Here is a 21,806-nt window from a genome sequence, read left to right on the forward strand (position 1 = left end):
AGAATAAAGACAAGAGCTTACCTTCTGTAAACTAGTGGGGTTTAACTGGGTCTTATCAATAATCTTCACAGCAACCTGAAACACAGAGAGACGTTAATGAGTGGGATTTATCTGTATACGTGGGCTGTATTAATATTTTTTACAGTATTAAAATGCACAGAAATACACAGTTATGCCAGTCACAATAATTAGCGACTTATTGTACAATATATAAAAAGAAATGTATGTACTGAGGATTGCAACTAAGTGTACAATATTCAGAATGCATTTTTTATGTTTATATCTATATTATACACTGCCTAGCAAAAAAATGTCACCAAAAGAAGGTCACACACTTATATTTTGTTGGACCGCCTTTTTAATAAGCGTTGAAATCTTGGAATATGGTCCCACCATCAGGGACGGAAAAAATCCATTGATGGAATAATCTGGTCTATATTCAGTATATTCAGGTAGTCAGCTGACCTCATTCTTTCAGCACATACTGTTGCTGAACCTAAACCTGCAGAACAACTGCAGCAAAGTGACAACCTTTTTTTGTCCAGCCAGTGTATTTATATTATGTTTGAGATCTATTCTACATCAACATGAACAGTCAAAATGTTAACTTTAAAAAAGTGGTTTAATTTAATTTACTATTGTTATGTTTATTTAATTTCAATATAAATGTTTAAATAATATTAAGATTTAAAGTTTATTACTCTTTAAAACTATGAAATTATCATTAGGCTATTACATTATCATATCAGTGGCAGAAAATAATCCTGAAATTACAATAACACTGTTTATTGTTTATTGTTTATCAGCTCCTTCCAAATCCAGATCTGTACCAAGAGCTTCCAGTATGGCTCGGCTCGAAACTCCATCCCTTAAAACCCAACGCAAACAAACATCTCGACTCTTCTCTGTGCTGCAGGACCAAGGTGATGGAACGAAGTTCCACTGGGTGTCAGAACAGCTCTGAGAGTCACTCGCGGTCTTCAAACTAATCTTATAAATAAATAAATAAATAAATATCCTCTTAGGGTTCTGAACATTATCAAGGTTTGTGTATCTCTTGATTCTAGTCTCGATAAACAAGTTCTGGATATTTTAAAAGTAAAAAATGCTCTGTTGTAAGTCGCTCTGAATAAGGGCGTCTGCTTAATACCTTAAACGTAATGTAAATCTAAAAACACAATTTCTCTGGAAATCTTCATATCTGAACAGAATCTGTTACTGTAACTGAAATATATTACTAAATGAATCTAAATGGATTCTGTAAATCAGTGGTGATATCCAGCAAGGCCTGTCACAATAATTGCAATATCGATTTATCGTACGATAAATGAACATGACCTCAATCATTTTTCATAATCGTGATATTTTTCGTCTATTGCGTTCATTTGTATGTTTGTTCAAATATAAAACATCTATATATCTATATCTATATATCTATATCTATATCACACAATAACTGTAACTCCATCACATATCGTCGCTGTCCAATGAAAAACACTTATCTCCAAAACAGCAACTTTACAGGAGAGTCAAAAAACCTTGTGAACTTTCAATGGAAGTCAATTTCAGGTCATTTTGAAGAGTTTCTATTGGTCCGTTCATCAAGAAATGTTGTCACAGTCTAAGAGACAGTTTGTCTGTTTAAGTTATGTCTTAAACTTAAAATCGACAAAAATGGAGATAAGTGTTTTTCATAGGACAGCAACGATATACACGTAGTGTGGGCTAAATTAGGTGAAAAAATAAGTATATAATAATTCTCTAAAAACAAATTATAATACATTATTCATTACAATTTTTGTTGTCTTTAAAAAGTGTATAATTGCTTTTTTACACTATTCTCTTATCATTATATCAGTGGCATTTAATAATCTTAAAATGACAAAAATATTGTGTATCGCAATAATTTCAGGGACAATATATTGTCCACAAGCCACCGCTGTCCTCCAGCGCTGTGTATGTTGAAGATCAGGCTCACTCTCTCTGGCTACTGTCTCTGTGCTGGTGACAGAACAGCTTGTGTATGAGTGAAATAAGCAGGGGAAGATGTAAAAGGCTCCAGGGTTTGGACGTCGTTAGCCATCACCACGTGTGGACAGAACCGTCTCATGGCTTGTGTAATGCCCTGGCGGCTGTGTGGAGACTTATCTGACGCACACAGCACCAATAATACACTGTGTTTCCAACTCCAGTACTTTCATGCATGGTGTCCAGCGGACAGATATTTATACTGAATTTTAACCGCATGCCTCGTAATAATGACTCTAAACAAACAGAGGAACGTCTCCTAAAGCCTCACTGAATTGTCGTTTTATTCCATTTTTGTTACCCTGAGGGATCGCAAAACTTTTCCAACAAGTAAGAGATAAATGTACTAAAAATTAGACATCTTGTTTAACTACTCTAGCTGGCTTTAGTAACACAGTGACAGACAAAATAAATCATTGCTAACAATAGCTTCTGGTCTATTGCATTTAAGGTAGAGAGGGTAGAACAGGTAGAACAGAAAGCTCGGAAAATGCTAACGCTAACTTCTTCCCTAAATGCAACTGAGATATAGAAATTATTTTTTTTTTTTACACTAACATGATTTATTAACACTGAGTGAGAGACAAAATAAAACAATTTCTCTCTCAAACTACGGCATGTTTTAAAACTGTTGGTCTAGGGCAGGGGTGTCAAACTCATTTTGGCCGAGGGCCACATTGGCATATTGGCTGTCCTCCGAGGGCCAGATGTAACTTATAAATGTAATAAAATGTAACCAAATGTAATATATGTAAATGAATGTAATTACTCCTTAATGTTAAATAACTCTCAATATATTATTTATTCAATCAAATATTACAGTTGCATGGAAAAAATGTTTGCTTGTTGCTCTATTAACATAAATCCTTTTAATTTGTCATGTTATGAAATCCAAAAACTCCATCAATCAAGAACCAAACTATTCAAGTGAATAGAAATGACATCAAGTTATATTAACTTTGAAATTATTAACTGAAATAAGGCTTAATAAATATAAAATCAAAAATTGTGAGCTGTTAAGAACATAGCATTTCCTCAGATTTAGCAGTTCCTCATCCAACCACTAGTGGGAGCTGCAGCAGCAGCACCACAAGTCCGCAGTCTTTACTGAGTCAGAGCTACAGCCCAGCCACGGGCTACAGGGCTCAGCTCAGCCAGTCTGGAGCGTTTTTAAAATTTTTAAGTTCTTCTGTGTATGAAATAAAGATTTTTGTAACCGAATAATGCAGCTCTCTACAGTTCATCTTTCAGCCCAATCAGCTAACAGCAGCCGTTTAGAGCATGAGTCACTGCTGGGATTACATTATAAACAGGTCAGTTATCGCGCTGCTAACCTCAGGATGTTTATAACTACGGAGTTTAGAACACACCACGGCTGCAAGGTTAGACTGTTGAAGGCTACTGAAGACTATTAAAGGCTATTGGAGGTTATTGAAAGGGTTATTGAGGGCAGAAATTAGTAAAGGCTGGTTAGATAAGTGATTCACGTCCTCGTACTTTGCTGCGGTGAAACTGCGACTAGCGCTGTCCCAGTGATGTTTATTAACCTCATTAAAACAGATTTTGTCAGCTATTGTCTTATAAATATTTACACAGAACTTATATCTCTTCTAAAAAGCGTTTATTTTGGTCAGTAACACTCTTCGTAACACAAAAGGCATACCGGTCTTTCGCCTTGAAGCACAGCCGTCCGTCTGCATCAACTTCTCTTTTTCTGGACATTATGGGATAAACATTTATATGTCTCAATTCCACCCGCGAAGTTACACCTTCCCTCCGGCAGGGTTTCCACATCAATGACTACACTGCCGTGTAGTGGCAGTAAGCCGTAACTTTGCGAGTAATACAATCGACAAGCATTGTGGGAAATGTATTTTTTGGTCAAAGAACGCTTCTGACTTATTTATTATAGACACTAAGATCTTACAAGCTCTCGCGGGCCACATAAAAAGACGTGGCGGGCCACATTTGGCCCGCGGGCCTTGTGTTTGACACATGTGGTCTAGGGCTTTAAATGTGGAATTGAAAATGGAACCATGGAACGGAAGAACATTAAAGCTAACTTGCTAACATAAATGTACTAAAATTTACGCAACTGAGTGAGAATAAAACAAATGGCTAATGTTAGCATCATGTCATAAATGCTTTAATTTAATGTAAAGTTTTCGCTTTTATACTAAGAATATATTTTTTTACACATTCAAAGTTTTGAGTTCTTGAATTAATACTTTGCAAAAACAAATGGTCAAAAATGAAGTGAAAGGGTTCCGGGTGGTCCAGCAGATAAGGACGCTGCCACTGTTATCAAGAGATTGTCAGTTTAAATCCCGGTCATGCAGCTTGCCAAAAGAGTACGATTGGCCTTGCTCTCTCTGGGTGGGTAGATGGCGCTCTCACCCCCATATCACTCCTAAGTTAAAGTCAGTTAGCACAATGCGTTTTTTAGCTGATGTATCAGATCCGAGTCGCTGCGCTTTCCTCCAAGTGTTAGCGCTGTGATGCTGCTCGGCAATGCTGCATCAACAGCAGCTCAAAAAGAGGCGGAGTCTGACTTCACATGTATCACAGGAGGCGTGTGCTAGTCTTCACCCTCCTGGTGTTGGGGCATTTCTAGTGATAGGGGGAGTGCCGTTGAGTGGGTGGAATTATTGGCATAGCTAAAGAAGGGAAAAATATAGCTTAGTTGTGTGTTTGGATTGTTTGGACAAATCTGCTCAATTCTTTAATAGGTTTGACTGTGTAAACACACATTTCTTCTTTTAAAAAAATACTATTATACAGTATTTTAACTGTTAACACATGATGTCCATGACAGCAGCCAGTGGTTTATATTTGTAAAAATTGTAGACATCGGAAAAAACAACCGGACAATTAAGTTTACCCCCATGTTTAAAAATTCATGCATTAAAAAGATAAAAGAGATTAAAAATAAACTCACAGAAATCTCTCAAATAGTATTTTAACATCATTACAATATCTTCTAGATTAAGAATTATATTCACTATATTGCCAAAAGTATTCGCTCACCCATTGAAAAAATTAAACAGGTGTATAAAAGCAGCAGCTAGACATGCAGACTGCTTCTCTAAACATTATTGAAAGAAGGGGTCGAGTCAATGAGTCAATTACTACAGACATCCAAACCACATTTAGTTTCAGATTAGCTCAAGAGCAGTAGTGTAGTGTGTGGAGAGCTTAATGGAAAGGGATCCATGTACGAGCAGCTCCATTCAAGCCTTTTATCACTAAAAGAAACACAGGCGAGCACAGAATACTTTGGGCAATTTAATGCATACCCATTATAATTTGTTTTGCTCCGATCATTGATATATAAATTGCATTTTTTAATGTTATGATTAGAGATGGAACAATCGATCGGCAGTGTATCGGTATCCGCTGATTTTTAGCCAAAATACGATATCGGCAATCGGCCGATATTCCTCTAAATTTAGCCAATCTGATTCAGGAGTTTAGGGTTAAGCAGTTTATCAGAGCTGTGTGTGGATTCCCGGTGAAACTGCTCGCTTACAGGAAGCTGCAGTTCCTCATCCAACCACTAGTCAGAGCTACAGCAGCAGCAGCCCCACTGTCTTTACTCAGTCAGAGCTACAGCCCAGCCACGGGCTACAGGCAAAACTCAGCCAGTCTGGAGCGTTTTTACAGTTTTCTTAAGTTCATCTGTGTAGGAAATAAAGGTTTTTACCCCACTAAATGGATAATACAGCTCTCTACACTTCATCTTTCAGCCCAAGCAGTGAGACATGGAGCTGGGTTAGCTCACAAGCTAAAAGCAGCAGTTTAGAGCAGCCGTCACGGAGTCACTGCTAGGATTACATTATAAAACAGGTCAGTTAACGCTCTGCTCAGAATGTTTAGAACTACGGAGTTTAGTGCACACGGCCGCCAGGTTAGACTGTTGAAGACTACTAAAGGCTATTAAAGGCTATTGGAGGTTATTGAAAGGGTTATTGGGGGCAGAAATCAGTAAAGGCTGGTTAGATAAGCGATTCACGTCCTCGTCTCTCGCTGCGGTGAAACTGTGACTAGCGCTGATGTTTATTAACATCACTAAAACAGATTTTGTTCTTTCCAACTATTTGTGAATTTAGTTAAAAGCTCTGTTTCATTGCTGTAACGTTACTTACTAAAAATATGGAGTTTAAATCAGGTCCGCGCTCTTAATTACAGTTTATGAGGGCGGGCAGAGTCAGGCTGGATTTTTTTGTCCAATCTAAGTTCTAGCTGGTGCTGTTGTTCTTATTAAAGTATTGTATTATTATCTATATATGAACAGCTGACTAAAAAACAGGCTGTGAGGTGGCCGATGTTTGGATACACATTTCTGCAGTATTGACATACAAATATAAAAATTCTAGTGTCTTATAAATATTTACACATTACTTATATCTCTCCTGAAAAGCGTTTATTTTGGTCAGTAACACTCTTCTGTTTATTTACTAGCAGTGTAAATTACCAGTGTTTGCTTAGGCATGGATGTAATTAGGGGAATCTGTACCAGGTTTGCCTAGCACCTGTGTGGCATTAATGTGGCATTTGGCCCCGCCCAAGATCGGTATCAGCGATCGACCGATCGATATGAAGGACGATCGGTGATCAGAATCAACCCCTAAAACACTGATTGGACTAAAAATAATAAATATATTTTCTGTATTTCCAGTAAAAAATCCTGTTATTGTCAATAATAGAATATATATTGCAACATAAAACAACATAATATTGCATTTTTTTATTTTTTTACAATATGGTGCAGCCCTAATCTCAAACAAACCAAACACACAGTGGAATGCAGATCAAATAAAAAACAATGTGTAAAAGCAAAAAGTAAGAAACAGACACTAAACTATGAACTGTGCTGGTGCGTTACCTCACGTCCTGTTAAAATATGGCGCGCTAGTTTGACTTTGGCGAAGTTGCCTTTGCCGATGGTTTTCAGCAACCTGTAGTTCCCAACGTGAGGCTGTTCGTCTGTAATGGACGCCACAGAGTTCCGACATCGTGGGAGACTCTGTCGACTGGATGATTTAGCTGGAGGTGCCGGGGGGTCGGGATAACCGTCTACTGATGAATGCTGAAAAACAGAGTAGAAAACAGATCAGAAAAATTAAACTTAGAAAATTAGAGAAGTGCTTCTATTTTAGAATAGAACTGCAGTCAGAATTAGCTCAAGTTTAAAGTCTAAACTGTACAGCAAACATTTTTTAATGAAGTGCTCGATCACTTAGTTCACACTGATACATTTAAATAAGTTATAAAACTACTTACTATTCAAGTTTCTTAACTCAATAATGTATTGCTATTTGAACTTATATTATATCATGTTAAGGGACAGACTGGGCAATAGGGTGATATTCACAGGTGTGCAGACTTGAGTAGGTGAGTTTAAACCTGCACCTACCGGAGGCAGTGATTGAGGGGATGATTGATTATTCAAAAATAATCATTGAATAATCAACTAAATTATATACTCTTCAGATTAGTCGACTAAAAATATAATTATTAGTTACAGCCCAACTGTGTACATGTTACAAATCTGGTGGTACAGGCAAAATGTGCCGTGTAAAATTAGCAGAGGAGATACATGAAAATTAATTTGTTGGTAGGGAAGGGATGAGTGAGATTCTTCTATGGATGTTTAGGAGGCAGTGTGAAGCAAACACAGTAAAAAAAAATAAATAAATAGGGATCGAAATAAAACAATACCAGCAGTAGGTTGATACATGAGGACATCTGAAGTATACTGTGGGTAGAGCTAGGCGATATGGCTCAAAAAAAATCTTAATATATATATTTTTATAAATCGATTTTTGATTTAAATCGATTTTTTCCCCTACTAAAATCTCTTAAAAGTCGCTAAATGACGTCATCGCCTAATTTGCATAATACATGTTTTTGAAGCTGTAAAGTATTAACATTGTGAGAGAGAAAAAAGTGAGTAAAAACACTCTAAATATGTTAGAAATTATTCAAATGAACTCCAACAAATGAACAACTTCTGTTGCTTTTAAAAATAGGCAGTCACGTCTTAAAATAACTTTATTTTTACGTAAATTACATAAATCAGGGAGAGAGGGGCGGGGCTAAGTTTAGGGGAGCGTCGGTGGTGAAAATGAAAACTCAGAGAAAATCGATTTTCATAAAAACACATCGTCCTTAACTGTAAATTCGAATTAATCAATAAAATCGATTAATCACCCAGCTCTAATTGTGGGTTGTATATTTGGAAGAATTTGCCAATATGATACTCATTAAGATATAGGGGTTACTATTTAATATATCACAATATATTGCTATACTACAAGAAAGGTGATCTCTATCTATACCGCTGAACCACTCAACTCTAATCTGACGTTTCATTAGCTCTGATCTGCGCAGATCTTTATTCCTCTCGTCTGCAGAATAATCCTGTATCAAAAACCCTTATGTCCTTCTCTCAGCCTCTGTCTCCATACATGTGCATTTCTGTAACACGTACCTCAATAAAAGCACATCTATCAGTCCTGTTATCCCGGTCGATACACAGGCTCTGCTCCTGCAGGCTGTAGGTTAGCTGGAAGGCAGCCGAGCTGAATGCCATCACTATAACTTCATTTTCCAAACCCACTGAGGAACTGGTTAAGCTTCCTTTATTGAGGGTCATATTAAAGTCATGAAATTCTAAGGCTGGGTAATATGGTACAAATATTGCAGCATGATATTTAAAGAAATTTTCATAATTCACAATATCTATTATCATATATTCCCACTAGAGCTGGGCGATATGGCCCAAAAAAAAATCTGATTAAAAAAAATAATAATAATCCGATTTTCGATTTAAATCGATTTTTCCCCTACTAAAATCTCCTAAAAGTAGCTAGAAGTCGCTAAATGACGTCATTTTTATGTCTAATTTGCATAATACAGTAAAGGATTAACATTGTGAGAGAGAAAAAAGTGAGTAAAAAACACTCTAAATATGTTAGAAATGAAGTGAACTTATTAACAACTTCTGTTGCTTTTTAAATAGGCAGTCACGTCTCAAAATAACTATTTTTACAGAAATTACATAAATCAGTTTTTTGCCGTGTTGTTAAATTTTATTATAAGAGCAGTTTTTTATTTATTTATTTATTTTATTTTTTAGCTTTCTTAAGTTTTCAAACCTATTATAGACAAATTGTTGACACTGTGGACGAGGAGGGAGGGAGAGAGGGGCGGGGCTGCGCGCGGGAGAGAGGGGCGGGGCTAAGCTCAGGGGAGCGTCGGTGGTGAAAATTAAAACACAGAGAAAATCAATTTTCATGAAAACACATCGTCCTAAATTCAAAATAATCGATAAAATCGATTAATCGCAAAGCTCTAATTACCTCGCAAAAAAATTATCAGTAGCGAGTTACTCCATGGGCTCGTCCACACCCCGCAACATACGAAGAGGGACGCAACACCAGTTTAAATTTAAAACGAGGAATACTTTTATTACTTCAATACAAAATATAAATCTAATTAAAACGTCTGGGATATGAATGCAGTGACAGCCATGAATTGGTGGATGCATGTTTACGTCAGTAAATGATAAATGTAGAAGCAAAAGAAAAAGGCAGAGTGAAGAGTGAGAGAGTGTGAGAGAGCGAGAGAGAGAGAGATTAAGAAGCCTATGGATGAAAGAAAACAAAACTTGCCTACACAAAAAAAGAAGGTGCCTTAATTGAGAGAAACAAAACCCCACCTTATTGAGTATACCCTTTACAGGTGCGCTCAGTGCTTTAATTAGACCAGTCAGGCCCAGCCCTGCCTGTGCACTGCAGACTAGTACCTGAAAGGTGTGCAGGGGGTCGTCACAAGCAGCAGATTCCTAATAAATACAAATTTAATACTCCCTGCAAAAAAAAAAAAAAACAGCTCAAAAGCAGCTGATCATTGCTACGCTGGTAGGCTAGGCCATTGACTAGCTCTTAACCAGCGTAGGGTATGATGTGTTTTGTAGATGACCAGCTGGTCTTGAGATGGATTTTTTTAGCAGGGCTGCAGCAAATACAATTTAGTTAAATGTGTTTCACTTCATCTAATGAAACATTAAAGTAGTGCTGGGCGATATAGAAAAAATCATATATCACGATATGGAATTTTTTAATATCACGATAACGTTATAGATCATGATATACCACATTTAAGTATGTTTTCAGTTATTCTTCAAAAAATATGACAAAATAATATCATTGCTTACTTTCATCCAACTTTATTTCAAAGTGACATTAAACCAAACTTTCACAAACGAGAATTACTACCTTTTATTGCAGCAATATATATTTATCAAATGAAAACAGATGAGGTAGATGCAGTAGCTAATATTTTTTAAAAGAACAATGCGTCTCCATTGTTCAGCTCTCATGAGTTTAATAACATAAAGCATGATGTAAACCGGCGTGTCCGCGTGTGACCGTCAAATAGCGTAAAGCAGCGTCACGTCGCAAAACCACATTATGAAGATTTTTTTGCAAAGATTACTTTATCATCACTTATATAAACCGAGTTTATGCAAAGTGACCACGGCAATACATTTCATCATAGCCTATTTTATATATTTGCATGAATAATTGATGAAATTACTGTAGAAACGATAGAGAAGATAGAAGGTAAGTAGCACGATAGACACTTTACTATGATCCCCATGATATTCATCGTCATATCGCACAGCACTACCTTAAAGGCATACTGTGTAGTATTTTTCATACTGTTTTAGATGAATAAATGGGCAAATTAAGATTTTCTCTGTCATCCTTGATGTCTATAGTGCAAACATCACTTTTGCAAGTTTATGAGTCCTTTATACGTTTTTTAAAACGTTCTTCAGCTCTATTCAAAAATGATAGCGCACGGTGTTCCCCAGGGCTCAATTTTAGGACCAGTACTTTTTAACCTCTACATGCTTCCTCTGGCTAGAGTTGTCAGTAAATATAATATCTCATTCCACCAGTATGCAGATGACACTCAGTTATATATGTCTTTAGCTACTGACCCCAAATGTTCTATTGATTTAATTTTTGACTGTTTAAAAGACATTAAGTCCTGGATGACTTATAATTTTCTACAGCTCAATGATGATAAAACTGAATTTATTATCATTGGAAATGGTAGCGAGCGTATTGAAGCAGTATCTTATTTAGAGTCCCTATCAGTTAAAACCCAAGACCATATTAAAAATCTTGGTGTCACATTTGACTATGACTTAAGCTTTAAACGGCATATTAGTAATGTATCCAGAACAGCATTCTATCATCTTCGTAATATAGCTAAGGTCAGACGTATTTTAACAGTAACTGACAGTGAGAAACCTTTGCATGCATTTGTATCATCACGCCTGGACTACTGTAATGCACTGCTTGCTGGTCTTCCTAAAAGCACTATCTCAAGCCTACAGAGGGTCCAAAATGCAGCTGCCAGAGTATTAGCACGTGTGAAGATAAGGGATCATATTAGACCCGTTCTTAAAGAGTTGCACTGGCTGCCTGTATCATATAGAATTGATTTTAAAATAATATTGCTTACTTTTAAGTGTTTACATGGTCTTGCTCCTTTATATCTCTGCAGTATGATTGAGAGGCATGTACCTTTAAGGTCCCTCAGGTCGGCAAATAAAAACTTGCTAACGGTACCCACCACCGGTTAAAGAGTTCCGAGGCTGCATTTTGTTGCTATGCCCCTAAACTCTGGAACTCTCTCCCAGATGACCTGAGGGCCCTTAATGATTTAAACATTTTCAAGAGGAAAATTAAGACTTTTTTGTTCTGTAAGGCTTTTATTTGGGCTACCTTACTTCAATTATTTTAAAATTTGTTTTTACGGTTATATTTTTATTTTACTGGACTCAAGTATTGTTTTGAATAATTGAACTTCTACACCTTGTGTGTTATTATTTTCTGTAAAGCACTTTGTAAACTGTGTTTAAGAAAGTGCTATATAAATAAAGTGTATTATTATTATTATTATAAAAAAAAGGTGTGGTTATTGTAAAAGGGCTGGTTATGGGCGGGACCAATAACAGACCATCAGCTCCGCTCTGCAGCCTGTGACCTCGAGGCAGCCCTCAGGGGCGGGGTTATTTAAATGAGTAGGCTGTCTCTCCACAGTCTTTCTCCCTCCTCTGGTCTCTACTGCGCAGACTCTGGTTTCAGGATCGCCAACATGGTGGAAGATTTTGGCTTCATTTTCATTGAATGAATGGGAACGGAGACACGACATCCATCCTTTTTTCCAGTCTCTGGTTTAGACTAACGTTTACCGATGACCCTAGAATGTGACAATACTATCCTAGCCCTGTACAGCTCGTATCTTCCATGAAACTGGGATGTTCTGAAAAAACTAGGATAACTCTGTGTATAGATAAAAGAATAAGTAAACAGGCAGGGGCAAGAAACATCATCTTTTAAATATTTTATTAATGTTAACCACCCACCACAACTCTCTCTGCATTAGCGGAACAATGAACCCCGTGCTGGGACACAACATTCCAGAAAGGTACATTATCCCCACCTTCCCCCACCCTGAATACACAACACTCAGTCTGACTCTTCTGTTTAAAAATCTCCTTGCCTCTCGGCCTTCCTCCTGTTATGCAATTGTTGTGCTGTAATAACCCAAGCAGTGATATAGTGAGCTTCACTGAACACTTTTTACACACTCTCTCCTCAGACTCATTCCTACTTATTAGCTCTTCTGTTCTCTCTTTTACCTTTAATCAAGATTTTACACATAAATATTTAATATTACACTATTTAACAGAGTGTTTAACCCAACGACTGCATATAGCATGGATTCTAGGGGTGGGAATCACAGGGCATCTTGCGATTCAATATTATCACATTATGGAGTATTATTTTTACTACACTTCAAAGACCAGAATTAAAGCACATTTTTCCACTGGATTCCCAGATTGTCCTGCAAGTTTAATGATTACTTAAAAAAGAGCACTTTCTGTATTTGGTATACACCTACCAAATTTTATCCCCTAAGCTGCTGCAAAAACGAGTCAGCATGCACCAGTAACTATTAAAAGAAAAAATAAACATTTTAAATGGAATCTGCAAAAGGTAATAAATGTTACAAGATCAAACTAGGCGTGTCTAACGACACTAACATAATCTGCCTGGCTAACAACTAATTACACCATTTTAGAACATTAAACAAAGAACTTTTAGAGTACCTGTTAATGCAAAAAATACAAAAAACACATAATCAATAGTAATATGATTAACCCCCTACTTATCTGATAGCTCAACTACAACTCAGTCTCTTTTATTGGGTTAATATATATATATATATCCAGACAAAGAACCATTTAAGTACTGAAGGAGTTCAAATTTGAGTTGTCAAAGTCCAAGAGACAACTTACTAATTTTGATTTCAGAGGGAAAAAAAAAAGTTCAGACACATATGCGATCTGTTCTGTATACATAACATCACTGGTCAAAATTGAATATTGCTACATTTATGCTAAAGCTACAGCGCACTAAACTGACATCTATAAACTAGGGGTGTGACGATACTTCTCATCAAGCTTAAATCTGTCTCGTGGGGGAAAAAAACAGTTTAGTGTGGACTTTTTAAGAGGGATCTGGCAACCCAGTAGTGATAGCAGTGAGTGTGGTGTCTGAGCAGTGAGAGCAGCTCTCAGCAGAAGAGGAAAATTCAGGTATTTGTATAGAAGATGCTTCTGCTACTTTTAAGTTGTATGTCCGGCTGCATTTTGGCTCCAGTGGAAACAATAAACGGTAACAGAGTGACCAACAAGACACAAACCATATATAAATACTGTAAGTAAATCCTACACGTGACTGTTTCATAGACAGCTGTACTAATCCCTTAGCTCTGTACTGTATTTAAAAACATGTTCTGTCTCTGTTTCACTTCAAGCATAGTCTTAATATGACTGGTTGTGGTTATGCACTTATTGTTTGCACTATATAAGATCTAGAAAAGTTTTATTTTTATTTTTATTCTTATTTCTATTTCTTATAGAATCAATGTGTGAGAGAAACCAGTCTGTTAAGTTTGAGTTTTATGATTTTGTCAAATAAAACCATTTTTCATTTTTGACGTTTTCTTTAAAATTGTATTTTCCAAATATTATCTTGTTTTCTTAAACCCAGTATCATGTCTCGTCTCGTGATATAAGAGTCTTGTCATACCCCTACTATAAACTGCAGCATCTTTAACAGCTTCACAAACCAGAAAACACTGCCACTGGAGCTGAGTGGTGTAAGCAAGTTCAGTGGGAGAAGTTTACTACACCAGTTTATTAATATGACCTGCTGGATCAAACTGATCAACCAGACAGAAATCAATTTCTGTGTGGGTCAAGATCTAGGCTCCTCAACCAGCTAGCTCACCAGTAAAGAGTATGTTTCTGCACGGATGAACAGCTTTTTAAACAACTCGATACTGATATTCCATGCTGATACTGATGCAGATCAGGGCCGCAAAGATTAGTCGACGTAATATCAACTACAAAGAATTGGTCGAAATGGAATTGAATTGTCGATTCATCATTAATGTGTGATAGAGAGAGAAAAAAAGAGCGTGTGCGAGAAAAAAAGGTACAAGCGAGGAAGACACTCACTACAAACATACATAGTGAGAAACAGAGCATCCTGATTGGCCTCCCCTTATGCTTAGTTGGCCAGTGAGATTATAGTGTGGGTGCGACTTGCAGTGTGAGACAGAGAGAGAGAGAAAGACACGCATACAGTAAACACAAACAAATTACATCTGACTCCACTATACTCTAGTCTGGATGGGGTGAAATAACAGTTCTGCTTGCTGCAAAGTTTGAACATTGATTTTGATATCACCTGTGGTGGTTAAAATACTGCAGAAAGCATGATAAGGTGAGTTTAAACAGGGTTAGATCCTTCATTACCATTAATAATGTTAATTAAAGTAGCTGTGTTAAGGGGGGGTTGGCTGAAGTTAAAGGGGGGGGGGTTGGGGCTGGAGTCTATACAAGCCAGCATCGGGCAGAAGGCAAATACACCCTGGACAGGCTGCCAATCCATCGCAGGGCAGACAGACACACAGACACATTCACTCACACACTCATACCTAGGAGGCAATTTCAACTGATACCCAATTCACATACAATTAAGTTACATGCATTCCCAATGACTTTATTACAATCCATAATACCTGGCTTATAACAGGCTGTGAAACCAACAATTTCCACTATCTGGTCACCTGAGTTTATTTAAAGTGAGCTACTCCTCTAAAATTCTTTTAGTCTGAGTTTTCTGTTAAGGTTCAGCATGTTTCTGGAAAGCATGTTGCTTAGAATGAAGTTCTGATACTCTCAGGTGAAGTCTCAGCAGGTGCTAATTAAACATGGTAATTAAAGGACAGCAGTACCTCCACCCCTCAGTGCTCTGGCTTTACTTTTTTACATTTTCAGACTAAAATATCTCTAAACAAACTACATTGCACTCAAAACAACTGCTAATGTAGCTTACTCAGTAACCGTCTGGAGCTGCTGCAACATAGTTTGCATGCTCTTATAAATAACATTGGCAGGTGCTTTATTAAACTGTTTAAACTGGATAAATTGTATCTCCAAACAAGCAACGTTTTAGTCAAATCAGCAGCTAGTTATTTGAGGCTAAATCTGCTGAGGGGGCAAGATGTGGGAATTTTGTCAATAGGGCTGTACTGAATATCCGCAAACTGAATAATTCAAACAAGACGATGAAAAACTGAAAAGGTGAAAAGGTGAAAAAACAAATAAAAAAAAAAAAACATGTTCGTTGTTTGGCTTTCAGACAAATTATCCAATTTGTTTAGTTTGGGGCAAAACATTTTGGTGCTTCCCCATTCAAACTTCAGCAACTCTATTGCACTGAACTAAACATTACTTTAATTAATTTAATTTTCTACTGCTGGGTGAGATAATATGAATGCTCATCACTGTGTATTTTTTATATATAATATAGTATAAACTATAAATTTACTCAGAGCTTCACTTGCACATGAACTGTATGAACACTACAACTCAACTCAACAGCACAAAACACTTGGAAGCTACAATTAGTGCAGCACTAGCAACTCCAATTTCTTAGACAGTTTTATTGTATCACTTTTGAGTTTAGACTCAAATTGGTAAACAGATTAAACTACCAGATTCCACCCAAAATCGGGTCTGTTTGATTTTCTGTGACTTAATGTGATGATGTGAGATTTGTGATTTTGAGGCTAAAATTTATCATCCCATTATACACTACATGACTTTCCCTCAGACTGCACCAGAGTCTGCAGACTAGAGCCAACCAGCACAGACTCACCACAATTGTAAATCAGGGTAAAAGTTGTAGTGTAACTCCAGCTTTAGAGCTGCAACTAGTGATTATTTTGACGGTCAACTAATCTCGCCATTATATTTTAAATTAGTTGATTAGCCACTGATTATTTCTGCCATGCCTTTTATCTCTGCTTCCTGTTAGCAAGGCTTCAGTGCTACATTCTACAATAAACTACTGCAATACTTAAGTACCAAAAATGATAAATCCACTTGTGTTGAGCATAAATAACAAGTCACTTTTTCGATAGAGCACTTGCAGTTTTACTCAAGTCTGGGTTTCTAGTAGTACTTCAAATTAGAGTTTAGACTGTCTGCCCTAGCACAACCCTGTCCTGATGTCCAACCTGAACTGGGGTCGGGTCAGGTCGAGATTTCCTACTAATTTACACTATAATAACAATATAACAAAAATAATTGGACTGAATTTAACATCTTTTAAGACATAATAATTACTACCTAACCCAGTATACCATATCATTTTGTTATATGCAATAACATCACCAAACCAATTTTATTTTTACTCATTTTGTAGTTGCAGTGGTGTAATCTTGATTTATTATTTTTTTAACCAGTGTGTTTTGTTACAAGCGAGAATATTGTTATCGCAAAATACAAAAATACCCTGAAATATTGTGATATCAGGGCCATATCTCCCAGCCCTAGTAGTTAGCTACCTGTTTATACACCTTATGTGTCTAGCTATTACTGTAATACACTACAAAAACCTAGATTAGCAAGTATAACAGTGCTTCACTGTACTGCTGAACCCTGCTTTTGTATAAGAAGAAGAAGAAGAAGAAGAAGAAGAAGAAGAAGAAGAATTGGACTGAATTTAATGTATTTTAAGACATAGATAGCTACACAACATACAATACATAATATTATACTGTAGGTATCTACATGGTAGTTATATATGAAGAATGAAGTATAATTAATCTAACTATGAATGGATGATGCTGCAATTTTTTTCTTTTCTGTGTTTATTTATTATTAATTCGTTTATTTTTACTGCAATCTGACACGACACACACACACACACACACACACACACACACACACACACACACACACACACACAGAGCATCGCTATGCACCTGAGCCATCTAGCTAGCTAGCTATATGTGTATGTATGTGTGGCGCTAGGCTAACTAAGCTAACGGCTAGCTAGCTTAAATAACCTTAGCTAGCTAGCTTAAATGCTTAATTCAAAACAATTCCAGTCTAGCTGGCAGCAATATAGATGAGTTATAAAGCTAGATAAGTGGATATATATGATTATAAGAACGATAATACACTATTACAGAGGTATTTGACTATTATAACTAGATGCTCATAGCAGTTAGCTCTTAGCTGCACATCTCACTGGATAAACAATCAATGTATTAGCCGGATTGGCTAAGCTAAAGCAAGTTAAGGTAGTCGAGAAAGCAAAAATCCACCACGGGATTTTATTCCGACCGCTTGACTGGCTCCGCTGCAGTTGAGATTAAGCGGAGCCAGTCAAGCGGTCGGAACAAAACCCCGTGGTGGATTTTTGCTTTCCAGGCCTGGACTACCTACATCTACTTATAACCAGTTAGCTTAGCTTAGCTGATGTGAAACGTCGCCCTAACACAAAACCAGCTCAAAACAAAAGCAGGGCGAATAAAAACCGAAAAAGCAGTTTTAAAACACAACGCAGATACATACATTCTCCGTGTCGCGCTCGTTAACGGTGGGCAGCGGCGTTCTGGTCGACATTTCTCCGTGTAGCTAGGCCGCTAAAGCGGGCAGCAGAGGAACGATGAACGCCCTGGACGATGGGAGACAGTAAATCCCCGGCCCCAGCTTCACACCGGCATTCCCAGACTGACCGCTGGAACCGCGGGAACCGCGTTAACTAGCTAAACTACCAGCCCCGATCACAGAGCATATTCCCGGCCGAGCCGACATGGGCCGGAGGCAGCGACCCTTCCTACTTCGGAGCAGAAGATTCAGGAGCGTTTTCAGGTAGGTTATCGCTAGCTTGCTAACTTCTGGACCATCAGGCGCAGCAGCAGCAGCAGCAGCAGGGCTGTGGGTGGAGGATCAGGATCAGGAGCACAGTGGATGGGCTTCAGGCTCCAGCTCGTCAGACAGTTGGACACACCTTCTCATTCAATGTTTTTATTTTTATTTTCTTCCTACGTTATACATTAATTCTAAAGTCTTGTTTTCTTTGTTTTTATTGTTTTTTTATTTCTTGTCGATGGTTGATGAATGAGATACAGAAGAGATACAAGAAAAAAGTATGTGAATCCTTTGGAATTACTTGGATTTCTGCATAAACTGGTAATAAAATATGTTCTGATCTTCATCTAAGTCACAACAATAGACAAACACAGTCTGCCTAAACTAATACCACACAAACATTATATGATTGCATGTTTTTATTGAACACAACATGTTAACTTTCACAGTGCAGGGTGTAAAAAGTATATGAACCTTTGGATTTAATAACTGGTTGATCCTCCTTTGGCAGCAAAAATCTCAACCAAACGTTTCCTGTAGCTGCAGATCAGACCTGCAGAACAGTCAGGAGGAATTTTGGATCATTCCTCTTCACTAAACTGTTTCAGTTCAGCTATAATATTATGGGATATCTGGTGTGAATCTCTCTCTTGAGGTCATGATGCCACAACAGCATCTCAATTGGGTTCAGGAGGCCAGGATTCTCCAGAAGGCATATTTTTTTTCTGTTGAAGTCGTTCGGTTGTTGATTTACTTCTATATTTTGGGTCGTTGTTCTGTTGCATCATCCATCCTCTGTTGAGCTTCAGTTGGCGGACAGATGATCTTAAGTTTTAATGCAAAATGTCTTGGTAAACTTTTTTTTTTTTTTTTCTTCGTTGATGACGTCTATCCTTCCAGACCCTGAGGCAGCAAAGCAGCCCCTCCACCATGTTTCACAGTTGGGATGAGGGTTTGATGATGGTGTGCTGTGCATTTTTTTTCTACACAGCATTGTGTGTTCCTTCGAAACAACTAAATTTTGGTTTCATCTGTCCACAGTATATTTTGGACAGCAGTGGCTTCCTCTGTGGTGTCCTCCCATGAACTCCATTCTTGTTTAATGTTTTCCTTATTGTAGATTTGTTAACAAAAATGTTGTTGCATGTGCTGGAGATTTCTGTAAGTCTTTAGCCAACACTCTAGGATTCTTCCTCACCTTATTGATCATTCTGCACTGTGCTCTTGCAGTCATTTTTACAGGACGACCACGCCTGTGGAAAGTAGAAACAGCGCTAAACTTTCTCCATTCGTAGACCGTCTGTCTTTGATAAAGATCAGAACACATTTAATGACCAATTTATGCAGAAATCCAAGTAATCCCAAAGGGTTCACATACTTTTTCTTGCAACTGTATGCTGCCAATGTAAGCACTTATCTGACTTCTCTGTATTATAAATACAAAACTTATAAGGGAGGGACCAAGCTTTCCTCCGAGAGATCTCTGTACACAGTACTTTAAGTTTTTCTTTACTTATTTGAGTAGTTCTTGCTATAATATGGATTAGAAAATTATTTAAATAGGGCTGGTCACTCTACATCTCAGACTTCAGCTTGTCAGAGAGTTGGACACACCTTCTCATTCATTGTTTTTTTTCCCTGCATAGTATATGAATAATGAAGTCATCCAGACTATGAAGGAACACATAAGGAATACTCGTGGTCTTGCTTTTCTGGTGATGTCCTGATGAGAGCCAGATTCAAAGTATGGTTTCTTTACTTAAAGTAAAACATACTTAAAGTATGTTTTCTTTACTTAATCAATATATTCACATAGGGCCATTCACTCTAACAGAGTTACAAGGGAAGGGATACAACTGGGACAGCCCTTTAAGCACTCAATACAGATATATAGCAGTATATATAGCAAACCTAGCAACCTAGCTGCTGGTTAACTATAAATTTTGGGGCAGGGGTGTCCAAACCTTTTTTGTTGGGGGCCAGAAGGAGAAATATATTTGAAGCACCTGATACAGATATATAGCATTGGAGCGGCAACCTAACAGCTAATTAACTACTTAAAGTTAGGGCATTGTATGTCTTCAGAAAGGGGGCAGGTGGTGCAGCTATTTATTATTGTCTAACCCTTAACCCCTAATTCTCCTGTGACCGGAAGCTAAAATTAGCTTTTATAAGCTTTTGTTTTATTTTTCTGTTCCACCATAAATGCTACAACCTCTGCTTTCAGTCTAGACTACACATTAAACTACACATTAAACTATGGTAATATTGTGGCTATCGTAATTTGTAACAGGGAAAATTGTGTTTTTTTGGTCACTTGTGCCTCATCTTGCCCGTGATTCATAACACTCTGTTTGGAGTGTGCCTCTGGTGTAGCCCCAAAACTTTCCCTAACCTACCCCTCCAGCCTAACAAGAATCAGGACACCCTACCCCTAGACGTGAACAGAAATTCAAGTAATTAACTCTTGATGAGTTCAGCACAGCTGTTAACTGAAAGCCTGCATTCCAGGTGACTCTACCTCATAAAGCTGACTTAGAAAATCCAGCAGAGATGTGCAAAACTGTCATAACAATTCAATTTGTTTGTCGCCATAGTTTGGAGGAGTTAACTACTATTCTACAATGTAGAAATTTTTAAATAATGAAAAGTTGTGTCCAAACTTTGACCTGGTACTGTGTATAAAATGCATCTAAAATCAGATCAGGAAAACAAAATAATATTAGTGACCCCCAACAGCTCACTCTCAAACTGGACAGTCTGGGGCTGAGCACTTCACTGTGCATCTGGCTGTTAGACTTCCTGACTGGAAGACCACAGGCAGTGCGGGTTGGCAGCAACACATCCAGCATCACCACACTGAACACAGGGGCTCCCCAAGGATGTGTGCTGAGCCCCCTTCTGTTCACTCTGCTGACCCATGATTGAGAGAACTCACACACAGCACACTCCTCTGTCCATCAACGGAACTGCTGTGGAGAGGGTGAGCAGCACCAAGTTCCTGGGTGTGCATGTCACAGAGGACCTCTCCTGGAGCACAAACTCAGCATCACTGGCCAGGAAGGCAAATCAGCGTCTCTACTTTCTCCGCAAGCTGAGAAGAGCTGGAGCCCCCACCCCCATCATGACCACCTTCTACAGAGGGGCCATCGAGAGCATCCTGACCAGCTGTTTCACCGTGTGGTATGGATCCTGCACAGCATCCTGCCGCAGGACCCTCCAGCGCATCGTGAGAGCAGCTGAGAAGATTGTTGGCACCTCTCTCCCCTCCCTTCAGGACTTGTATAGCTCCCGCCTCACACGGAAAGCCCTCTGTCTGGCAGGAGATCCCTCTCACCCACTACACAGCTTCTTCAGCCTGCTGCCATCAGGGAGGAGACTGAGGAGTCTCGGGGCTAGGACCAGCAGACTGCGAGACAGCCCCATCCATCAGGCTGTGAGGATGCTGAAC

General features: G+C 38.1%; 1 protein-coding gene across 3 annotated transcripts in view; it reads right to left on the bottom strand.

The window, feature by feature from the left end:
* Positions 1-18,443, bottom strand: part of mark1 (MAP/microtubule affinity-regulating kinase 1) — a 46,133-nt gene extending 27,690 nt beyond the window's left edge. For 2 of the 3 annotated variants that reach the window (XM_022669460.2, XM_022669459.2), the window contains exons 1-3: positions 18,056-18,442; positions 6,914-7,117; positions 22-75 (exon numbers count right to left, since the gene is read on the bottom strand). In XM_022669460.2, coding sequence (XP_022525181.2) covers positions 22-75; positions 6,914-7,117; positions 18,056-18,106 — 309 coding nt within the window. In that variant the 5' untranslated portion in view covers positions 18,107-18,442. Of the gene's footprint in view, positions 1-21; positions 76-6,913; positions 7,118-18,055 lie in introns of all 3 variants that reach the window. The other variant, XM_022669458.2, reaches the window with a different exon arrangement.
* Positions 18,444-21,806: the final 3,363 nt, after the last annotated feature.

The sequence above is a fragment of the Astyanax mexicanus genome, chromosome 16 (assembly GCF_023375975.1).
Source record: "Astyanax mexicanus isolate ESR-SI-001 chromosome 16, AstMex3_surface, whole genome shotgun sequence".
NCBI classification, from domain to species: domain Eukaryota; kingdom Metazoa; phylum Chordata; class Actinopteri; order Characiformes; family Acestrorhamphidae; genus Astyanax; species Astyanax mexicanus.